At 34.8% G+C, this 12,146-nt stretch overlaps 1 protein-coding gene across 1 annotated transcript; it reads left to right on the forward strand.

Moving 5' to 3' along the window:
• LOC18789726 (sugar transport protein 5) lies at positions 3,796-9,906 on the forward strand. Its single transcript, XM_007224255.2, has 4 exons — positions 3,796-4,235; positions 7,266-7,588; positions 8,412-9,041; positions 9,219-9,906. Exons 1-4 carry the CDS (start codon positions 4,100-4,102, stop codon positions 9,663-9,665), a joined length of 1,536 nt encoding a protein of 511 aa, XP_007224317.2. The 5' UTR covers positions 3,796-4,099; the 3' UTR covers positions 9,666-9,906.

Raw genomic sequence — 12,146 nt, forward strand, 5'->3', positions numbered from 1 at the left:
TTTGCCTTTGATGATTTCACTCTCATAACCAAGATCGTTGAGTTAGGGGTTTCTGAGTTTTGGGCTTGGTGGAGAAGGCTTTGAAGATGAAGGTGGGGTGGTTGGGGTCGATGATGGATGAAGAACTCAAAATGACGCTTTTACCCTCTCATTTGGACGGACAAATGGACAGAGTTGGACAATATGACCCAATTGGAACTATTTGTCGAGTTAACATATGTAATTGCCTTTAAAAAAAGTTCGGGGACCCAATTGCAACTCAATACAAAATTTAGGGATGTCTCTACATTTAAAAACCCAAAGATAAATATCATTAAATTGAATTTAAAATATGTATTAACTTGTTTTAAAATATTTGAAGTGAGTAATAATTAAGAGTCAATCTTTTGTGCTCCAATGGGGAGGACCAAAATATGAGTTTAAGTTCCAAAATTTCATTGGACAAGGTTGGATCCACACACAAATTCAGAGCTATCATACTCAATTTTTCCTTTTCTTCATTGAATTTCATAGTCGTGGGGTTTTCTTTCTTATTACATTGGAAGGGATCAATTCCTCCACTTATCATAATTCTAACTCATTACCCCACTTTTTCTCATCATTTGAAAATTGTAAGGACTTAGTTAGGAACTACCTTAAAGTGTTGCATTTCATTATTTAGTTAAAATGTCACATTTTTTAGAGGTTTTATGTGGGTCGGGCCCAATTTTAGCCCAACACTGCAATGGTTGAAAAAAAAAAAAAAAAAAGGGGGCTTTTGAGCCCATAATATTTCAAGTCAAACAATCGAACTGAGACTGATAGATAAAGCCTTATGGAGAATGACAACTTTTAGGGGGGTGTATTCAATTGAGATTTTAATATATTTTAATTACATGATTTTGATGTAATAAATTTCAAATGGATTTGTAATTATATGATTTTACTCATGATTTTAATATATTGCAATTACATGGTTTTACTTATGATTTTAATTCACTTAAGATTTTACTTATGATTTTAATTCACTTAAGATTTTACTTATGATTTTAATATATTGCAATTACATGATTTTATGTATATTTCTATACAAGCTTCAGCTCTACCACCCATCATCATTCACCTAAATACATAACCTGAAGGAATATACCCAATTTTTAGGGTTAATATAAAGATGGAGGCACAGTAACCATCAAAGGTTAGTCCAATGAGAGTACACCGACATCAACAATGTAACTCTCAAGATAGCCACACATGGCCAGAATGGATACGTTAAAGAAACACAACACAATTGAGAAACCAACAATAGAAATACAAAAGCATAAGTAGAGGCTAGAAGCTACATCCAAAACCACCAACATCTAATGTAAAACAGATAGCACCAGAAATACAAAATAAAGAAACATACTGAAAACCACTAGCCCAACCCCATGACTACTCCTAGTTTTTGTCAAAGCTTGGACCAAAACTGTGGAGTGAAAAAAACACCTTGCACCTTATCAACGTTTTTTTCTAGATTGTGGGTAAGGCTTCTTCTTTCTTTTTTTGTTTTGTCCTGGTTTGGGACAGGGAATTAGAAAAAATATTTAGCCATGTGCGTTGTATGTGCAGCAGCTACGCATAAATTTTTTTTTTAAAAAAAGCCTCTTTGAGGCATTAGATCAAGCAACTTGTGGGCACACGGTAGAGTTGTGGAGGGCTATAACTTCTTGCGAGGAAATGTCTACAATGAGCAGGAGATTCTATAAAAAAAAAAAAAGTATCGAAAATATAATTTTGCTCCAAATAAGCTTGTCTACAAGGAAAGAAGTGCTATTGGAAAATGCCCATTAGCTCCAGAAGAGGCAATATCGTCTTTTTTGTTAATGTTTCTTTATCGTCTCTTTTATGAATTTTTTTTTATGTACAGTCAAAAGCATACAAAAATAGTGGGGAAAAAAAAAGTATGAAAGCATATATGAGAATTATGCATAGGAAGATGAGATTTGTTATGTGATTTTGTATTTATATCACACACTCAAAAGTCTCACACAATATATCATTTAATGAAATACCTCAAAATCAGTAAGTTTTTTAATACCACGGTACTTTTTCTTATATTTTAAAAGTCTTAATTGAATACCACAAAACTTGTATTGATTATTTAAAAATCCTAATTGAATACCATCAAATTTTTATTGATTACTTAAAAATCCTAATTGAATACCACCTTACTTTTAAGCTTCAAAACAATCCATTAAAATCATAATTGAATACACCCCCTTTAAGTTCTTCAAACGGATCCCTTAAACCAGCACTGAATTTCCAAGCACGGATTGTTGATAAATGGAGGAGATTGGAGGCATATCCTTGTTTGTACTTTTCTTTCGTTTTTTCTTTTGTTCTTTCCATTTTCTTTTTTTTTCTTTTTTTTTGTAATTTGTTTTTGCTTTTTGCTTATTGCTTTTTTCAGGTAGATGCACTACTAGAAAACTGCACATAGGCATTGGCAGGCAAACAAACTCCCAGTTTTTGTGAGTTAAAGCAAAAAATTTGTCGATGTTTTACCCAAAGGAAAATTTGTCGATGTTTCTTCTAGAAAACAGAAAACAGACAACGGCACATAGAATAGAACCAACACCACAAGCATATAACTTTATTTCCCTCTCAAACTAAACTCTTTGAGCATGAGTATTGTGCCAGGATGACCTGTCCAAAAGTCCAATCAACTGAAAAGTTAAGGGTTTGTGAGATTGCTCTTAGAAGGAGCACTTCTTTTTTTAAGCGTTTTTGTTAAGAATTCAAGTACTGCATGTAAAAACACTTGAAGTTTTTCTTGAAAAAGCACATGTTGGTCATTCTTCACTAAAAAATAAAAATAAGTTTAAATTTGTTTGTCAAACGCAGTCGTAAATACTTTATTAAACCCATTAAGAAGCATTCTCAAACAAACTCTAAGCACAAATAGTTGATTCAAAGGGCACAAGAGAGCATAGTGCCTTATGAATCATACTGTAGTAGTGAAGTATATCTCGATCAAACAAAGTGTTATAACGCGATTGCGGGTGGATCAAGATTTTGGATTATAATAGTAAACACAACTCTTTAAAATTCTCATAAGATGTATGGTGGTAACCTAGGGCAGCTATAAAGTCATTTGATTAGGTGATCTTCAGTATCCACCTCACACTGAGTACCAGTTTAAACACATCATGACATGACCCTCATCAACTGCTTATGGAAACAACCACCAATTTGAGACACATTTGCTAATCTTCCAAACATTTCCATCTGTAGTTTCCCTTTCTATTCAAGTAGTGGAAGCCATCTCATACTCCACACACAAAACATTAAACAACTGCATGCCTACAAGGGAAGGGAAGCTTTTAAAAAAAAATGAAATATGGAAGGGAAGGTGCACGCTTTGTTTCATGACCAACTACCCCTTCCCCATTTTTTCAAGACAGTTGGCTTAAAATTTAAATAGTTAATTGCAAGGGTTTGACTTATGTATCTTTTTAATTCCATGATTAACAAATTTAAACATAATTAGTGATAATTATGGTACAACCATGGGAGAAAATTTTGTGGTTATTTTTCCTTTTTCACTCATTCCGCACTTTACGTAATTATTTCTCTTTTTTAAAATACTCATATTAAATTTATCTGAAACGTGTGGTTTTCGTGCGATTCCCTTAATCCAAATTTACCTAAAGTCATATATCCGACAAAGGAATCAACAGTGTTTTTCCCCCTCATTGGAAGTATTATAAAAACCAAAACGAAAAAAAAAACCAATAATTTTTTTACGTGTGGAGGAGTTTGATAGGTTCAGAAATATAGACCAGCTTACCGGTAGGTAGATTTTCTTATTTTGGTGGCGGGTAAAGTCGCTTAAATTTTCAAGTATTGCAAATTGCAACGCCATTAGTCTTTGCTTATAAAAATTAATCACTTCTTCTTGACCCCCAAATCTCTCTCACGCACCCTACAAACTGTCATCAGAACGTGGGCAGTGGACTTAGAGCGCTCCTTTCGTTTTGACTCGAGCAGTAATTGAAGCGCTAGCTACTGTTTGGTTCCCGAGAGAATCAAAAAGAGAGAAAGGGAAGGAAAGTGTGCAAGATATATATTTGAGGAAATGGCCGTGGGTTTCGCCGTTGACGGGCCTCTGGCTGTCACTGGCGTCGACGGCAAGATAACGGCTTCCGTCGTGATCACGTGCATCGTCGCTGCGTCTTGCGGCCTCATATTTGGTTATGACATCGGAATTTCAGGTGCGTTTTGTGTTAATAATTATTTAGCGGTTTCGTTAATGTTGACGTTCGATTTTAACTAGACTTTGTTTTAGTGTTTTCTATTCAGTTTTTCCTTCCTCGTCAGTTTATGTTTTTTTTTTTCCTGTTTAATGAAGTTTTTCACCTGACAAAACTATCCAAAAAGTAAAAGTTAAAAAAAACTATTAGAAGAAGCATGAGGGGGTTCCAAATTTGCAATTGATGAGTGAAATTAAGTTCAGTAGTTGTAGCCTGCAAATATTAGAATTATGGGTAGTCACCATTCAACTTAAACAATATTAGTTGATTGTTATTTTCTAGTAAATTATTTTGACTCATTAATCAAATGCGGATTCTACGTTGATACGATCAAAAATTTCTCAAACACGCAGATAAATCGCTGGACCTAAAATTAGTCTTTCCAACTTTTATACGGTGACAATGACAATGTATGTATTAAATGTCAAAAGCTAAATTGAAAGTAATAATATCCATTGCCTATATCCTACAAAGAGAACAACTCTTACCTACAAAGGACATGTTGAATCTTGGGCCTCTACCTTGGCAGGTAGCCAGCTCTCATAATTCACGAGTTGATATTATTCCATTAATCATGATGATGTTTTTACATGGCCAGCTAGGCTTTGGCAGCTCAAGTTTTGGTTGGGTTGGGTAGGGTTTGGTTTATTTGTCAAAAGTCTATGATCTTGGAAAAAAGAAAAAAAAGGGACAAAACAGATTTTTCCAATCTCCATAATTGACAACAAATTTGCGACTGAATGCTGTTGACTGTTAGGTTAAGTTGGGTGTCCCATGATTTTTTATTTTTTATTATCATTAAGAAGATAACGTAGAGATCTAATCAATTTTAATAATCGAAACCAATTTGGGTTTTGCATTTACAGGTGCGATGATTTTTTAAGGTTGTTTCTTGGTTGGCCGCTTTTTAAAAGCCTTCCTATTGCTTTCTTCCCCTCATTGTCATTTGTTTAAGTGATTCATATTATTAAACAAAGAATTATACAATTCTCTCTCCCCCTCATTATTATATGAGTAGCATCATCTTGATCTTTTTGGGAGATTCACTATTATACCTAATCAGTTCTGTTCTTCTGAACTCTTGTAGTTCAAGAAAACTATAATCACCCACTATTAGATCTAATCTAATGATTAAGAAAAAACAAGTTTAAAAATCAATATGTTATCATTTTATATTAATTTTATTTAACAAAAGCTAAAATTAAAAAAGTAAAAGAATGCAAAACACGCTTTTTGGAGAAAACGAAGAACATGTTTGCATCCATCGACATTCACAGCCACCAACTCCAATTGAAATTACAACAAACTTGGGGAAGTGAGCTCCATGGCATCAATAGGATTCGACAACTGACCCATTTGTATGGTGGTGATGAAGAACCCGACCCATGAGAGAATCTGGTCATTGGTGGCAATATGGTCGAGAGGAGGGGCGAGATTCCAAAGACGACAAGCAATTCGTCGTTGGGTGGGTGGAGATGGAGGTTTATTTTTATAGAGATCTTGTTTTTAAAGATTTTATTTATAATTTTCTAAAGGTGGAGATGGAGGTTGATCTTCTCCTATGAAGGAGATGGTGGAAGTTGATCACGTGGTGGTGGAAAGTTCGGCCTTTTTTCAATCGGATGATGGGGGTGGTGGTTTGGTTTTTTTTTTTTTTTTTAATTTTAAAAACTTATTTTTAATTATCAAAATAATGTTTTGATGATACAATTATAATTTTTAAATTAGTTCTTTTTTTTATCAACCCTTAGATCTAATAGGATGGTAGTTGACCACAGTTTTCTAGGACAAGAGAACGAGACTGTATACCTAATATAGGAGCTCAAATTATAAAAAAAAATCATATATGAAATGGATTTTAGAAACACACCCAAAGCCATTTACAAACAAGAAAGCTTTTAACTTCTTTTAAATTACAAAACTGCCATTGATTTCTTAAAACAAACCCAACCGCAAAATTTCATATATAAAAAAACTCAAAACACTCAATAGGGTATCAAAGTAATTTAATAATCAAAATCAAATTCAATAGGGCTAACTGTCATTTTTTGGGTTTGTTTATAGAAATTAAATGGGATAGGATTTATCTATATTATTAGTGCTAAGAATGAGTATATAACTAAATATCTCTTTTATGTTCATATTATGGTTACGTACCTACTTTTATATATTGCAATTACATAAATTTGAACTACAAGGCAGAACCATGAATTTCAGAAGATGGGTTTGTTAAAGTTATTAGCTTAAAATCTAATTATATTTATAAATTAAAAAAATAGTTTCTAGAAATAGAAGTATACTATTATGTAAATCATGCTAGTTGCAAATACAAGAAGAAGAAAAAATGAAATTATAATTATATTATTCACGAAAGGTTGAATTTCATTTAGAAAAATGCTTCTCTTTTTCTAGAGATAAATGAATTAAAAAAATTATTAAAATTAGAGAATTAGAGCTAAGACTTTACCCTTACTATGCGTATTGGTGTTGCAACAATCTTTGACACCAAATACAAACGCGGAAGACCTCTGACTATGCCTATTGGTATTAATAAAGTATGAAATTATGTATTTTTTAAATTTAAAGTTAAAATTCTTGGCTATATAGGTTTTTTTTTTTTTTTCTCCCCCAAACCTTCATTGGGCTACAGCCCATGGCAGTCCACTATGTGGTTCCGCCAGTGTTTGACCGTGAACCTTTGCGTAAGAACCACACATTTGGAATAAAAATCTATCTTACTCATTAGTTTTAACAACATATCAAACTATTTGATAAGAGAATTAAGATGCGGCCGAGCTAACCCGCTCAATTTCGCCTACATCTTTCAGTCGGAAGAATTTATATTTTTAGTACGTGTTGATATCAGACATAATGAACTGAATGACAAGTTGATTATATTAAACCTACCTAGCACTATACTTATTATATTAAAGTGAATAGTTTGCTGATCAAATGCATGAAATTAACCATGAAAATGCACAAATTTTTCAGGAGGAGTGACAACAATGCCATCATTTCTGAATAAATTTTTCCCATCAGTGCTGAGAAAGGAAGCAGGAAGCACCCCCAAAAACATTTATTGTGTGTATGATAGTCAGGTTTTGACGTCCTTCACATCCTCTCTCTACATAGCTGGTTTGGCTGCCTCACTTGTAGCCAGCCGTCTGGCCAGGATAGTGGGCCGAAGGAATGTCATGGTGCTGGGTGGGTGTACCTTCTTTGCTGGGTCCGCTATCAATGGTGGGGCTGTCAATGTTGCCATGCTTATCTTGGGCCGTATCTTGCTTGGATTTGGTGTTGGGTTCACAAACCAAGTAAGTCTACCAATCTCTAACCCTATGTTTGGGTTTGCTAAGAATATAGCCCATCAAAATGGAAGATTCTATTACATTCCCAAAAATGGGATTTTGGACCCAATAATTTCTTCAAAATTCTAAACATTGGAGTATTAACAAAAAGTGGGATTGTTTAAACTGTCGTGGCAGCGTTGAGTGGTTGAACAATTTAATTAAAATAATAATTATCTTTATTTTCTTAATACATGTCATCTTTAAATAGATTGTTTGCCACTCAATACTCTGACATCGCAAAAACAAATCATGCAAAAAAATTTCTCCAAAATGTACCATCCCACTGTGATTACCTATGGACCATCTTTGGAATAAAGATGTGGAGCCCAAAAAAGTGCCTCACAAATCAATTGAGATCGTACAAAGAGTTTTATCCTGTACTTATGATATTTTCTCTAGAGACTCGATTACATATGACAAGGTACTAAAATACCTAGTCCATCAATTGGTCTTGGCCTAATTTTATTTCTCCCCTATTGTTGATAAGAAATAAAAATAAAAAATTGCATTAACAATGTACAAAATTTTAGGCATTTAGGTATTTAATTAATCTCGCATTTATAATGCGCATTGAAGTAATATTGCATGCAAATATGGGTTAAGTCAGTTTACAAACACATTGTGTCTCTAACCCCGCATTTGTATCTGACACAAAAATTCAACTACAACTTGTACATTATAGTAGTTTAGAATTGTCTTGTCAAAAGATCAAAAATAAGAAAACCAATTGCATTGCTCAGTATGAATCCACATTTACTGACATCCCCTTCTAACAATGTCCAAACAGTCTGCACCAATCTACCTCTCAGAGATCGCACCACCCAAGTGGCGCGGCGCATTCAGCACAGGCTTCCAGTTCTGCATCGGAATCGGGGTGGTGGCCTCCAACTGCATTAACTACGCCACCTCGAAGCACAGCTGGGGCTGGCGCCTCTCCCTCGGCCTAGCCATAGTCCCAGCCATCATCATGACCACCGGCGCCCTCTTCATCTCAGACTCACCCACAAGCTTAGTACAACGCAACAGACTAGACCAAGCCAGAAAATCTCTCATCAAAATCCGAGGCAAGGAGGATATCGAAGCAGAACTTGCCCAGCTAGTTAAGGCCAGCGAGATAGCCAAAGCTCTCGACGAGGAGCCATTTGTGACCATATTTCAGAGGCAGTACAGGCCTCAGCTTGTGATCGGGGCCATTGCCGTGCCCTTTTTTCAGCAGGTCACTGGCATTAATATCATTGCTTTCTATGCGCCTGTGTTGTTTCAGTCGGTAGGGTTTGGCAACGACTCTGCTCTCATTGCGTCTATTATTCTTGGGTTGGTTAATCTTGGCTCGATCCTTGTGTCGACGTACATGGTTGATCGTCATGGCCGGAGGTTTTTGTTCATGGAGGGTGGCATCCAAATGGTCATCTGTCAGGTATGTATAATTTTACCTTGAAAAAGATAATACATTTTATTTGAGTATGAAACCCTTACAATTAAAACTGATTGGGTTTATGGTCAAAGGTCCTAGAATGAAAGCCACTATGTGTAGGTGAAATACAATCATGAAGCGAGCTGCATAACATATAAATTGGCATACGTTTTTGTGCAGGTTGCGGTGGCTATTGTTCTAGCAGCTACAACAGGTACTGATGGCAACGAGCACATCTCAAAGGGCTATGCCATACTAGTTCTGGTGTTGATGTGTATATATGCCGCTGGTTTTGGTTGGTCATGGGGTCCTTTGAGTTGGCTTATACCAAGTGAGATTTTCCCCATGAAAATTCGACCCACAGGCCAAAGCATGGGGCTTGCTGTCAACTTTGGTGTTACATTTGTGCTATCCCAAACCTTTTTGTCCATGCTATGCCATTTAAAATATGCCACATTCTTGTTCTACGGCGGTTGGATTCTGGCAATGACCGTCTTCGTCGTGCTTTTCTTGCCAGAGACGAAAGGAATCCCATTGGATCAAGTGCATACAGTTTGGGTGAAGCATTGGTACTGGCGTCGATTTGTTCAAGGTAACCCTAGGGATACCATTGAAGAAAAAGAGTAATGATAGGGATGTCAAAACAAATCCCAAAATTTCATATATGAAATGATGTGTAGTGTTTCATTTATTCATATACGGTGTCACTTTAAATTTTATTGTTTTTAGTAGGTAAGATATCGACATGCCATATATCTATTTGGTGACTTAAATTTGGGACAGTTTTTGATGACTCTAGTATTATTATAATGTATGAGATTGTACATGGATTCCTAGCTAGGTGCAATTAAATTACATTTTTGCGTTACATTATTGCTTTTTGATACAAGTCATATTGAGAGTAGGGGGAAACAAACCTAGAATCTCAGTTACAAAGATAAATACTCTTAAATCACTTGAGTTACAAGTCTCTTACGTGTTACATTGTTGTTTTTATACGCAAATGAAGCAAATCTTATTGGATCATAAACTACTACGATAAATTGATAAAAAATAGTGTGTGCGCTGTAGCCGACAAGTTAACAGCTTAACCAGGGTGGGCTGTAGAAGCATTAACTTGAAAATACTGGGGGTATTTTCGGCCCAAATTTATCCAATAACGACATGGATGTGCCCAATGGGACAGATAGATGACCCATCAGGATTTGAGTGGGTACAGTATAAGGCCAATATTTCCTGCAAAGTGGTTGATATATAGATGGACCGATTACTTCGGTGATTTATTAGGCCCTCATAAATGTATAAAGGTTTTCTTTGCGTGGCGTAACCTTATGTTTTGCATTAAGCATATCAAAGTATATGATTGAGGTTCACTGATTTATTATTGAGCAATCATTGTGCAATGTTGAAATAACTGGGAAATATCAATTATATTATCTACCCGTATTATAATACGTAGACTAGTTATACCACGTGATCATATTTTTGTATAACACAAATAAATCTAATTTACCAAAACATATCTCGTGGCTCTTCATAAAATATAAAAATTTAAATAAATAAAAAAAGAAAACAGAAGTTTCCCCTAAAATAGTAAAACGCAATTGAAGGTGCCTCACTCAATCAGGAAAGAAGGATAAGAACTTACCAGAAAAGAAAAGAAAAGAAGGATAAGAAATTAGGCAGAGAAAGAAATATATATATATATAGCTTGTAAGGTATGAACACGACTATGCGAGTGAATGGGCTCTCTGCTCTGTTCTGTATATATCACCTTTGCCTAAGAGTCAATGACACAAGCAACCACCCAGGCAATGACCATCCACTGAACTTCTCAGGTTACTAAAAGTCTGGTCAGGACGATGGGGCCCTAATTTATAAAATGATACTGCTTGCGTGATTCTCGGGAAGAAGATACTTTTATTTTCTGTAAACATAAATTGTTTGCTCATATATTATGAAAAAATAATTACAACATTCAAGTCAAAATTGATTAATAATGAATAACGAAACTTGTAACGTTATATATCCATCAAGCGAGAATCTCATGTATATGAGAAATTTCGCGTAGGTTTCCAGTCATCTCCCACATTATTTGGTGAGTAAAAGTTAGTCAACCTCTTGACACCTTTAATATTGTTGATTTTTTTATATTAATGAAAGCTATAGAGAAGTGCTACAGATATTCTTGATTAAATTTTTTGAATGCATGCATGATGCACATATATATAAAGCTTTTGTTTCAAAACCCACGGGCTGACGGGAACTCAACGCTCAACAGATTGTTTAATTAATTTAATCTAAAAACGACAGGAAGTGATGAATCTTGAGAGGCTGCTTTCTAGGTAATGGATTTTGCCACTCCCACCTCCTTCATCTCATATCAAACCCATCAATACACGATAATTGCGTACACCACACTCATTAAGAATTTATGATGCATGCATAATATCATGCATCCACCATAAATTATCCTCCTAATCCACTAGTATAATATTCCCACAAAATAAATATCAAAATGATGGGTTTTTTAATTATCGTAATATTCAGGCAACAATCAATATAATCAATAGTTCAGATTTATAGTATGACAACATAAGCATTTGTTTGATAATAAAACGTCAATCATCATCTTACAATGTAAAACTCAATTAAATAATCACGTAATAAGAGATATAGACACACAAGACTTCAATTACGTAAAGTCCCACATAAGCTTCTCTCACAGTTGTTAAATATTATTGTCTCACATAATTAAGCTTCTCTCACAGTTGAATTTTGTAGATTGTGTGCATGGTTGTTAAAAATATTATTGTCAAATTAATGACATTGAACTGAGAAATTGAGTTGAAGCATAAACAATTGTCGGTTCTTTTTTCCCTTTTCAATTTCTTGCACTATAGAAGCTCCTGCTGCTAGGACACTACACTTGAAAATAAGTGCAAATGGCTTACAAACAACTTAACTCTTTGGAATTTATGAACACACAAGAGAGTAGATATTCTGACAGTCCCTCCTTATATGGGGAAGTGATTGAAACTTCATGAATAAATTTTCAGAGAGAGAGAGAGAGAGGCTGTGAAGAGAAGAACATAAATGAAGGGAAGA

The sequence above is a fragment of the Prunus persica genome, chromosome G1 (assembly GCF_000346465.2).
Source record: "Prunus persica cultivar Lovell chromosome G1, Prunus_persica_NCBIv2, whole genome shotgun sequence".
Lineage (NCBI taxonomy): Eukaryota > Viridiplantae > Streptophyta > Magnoliopsida > Rosales > Rosaceae > Prunus > Prunus persica.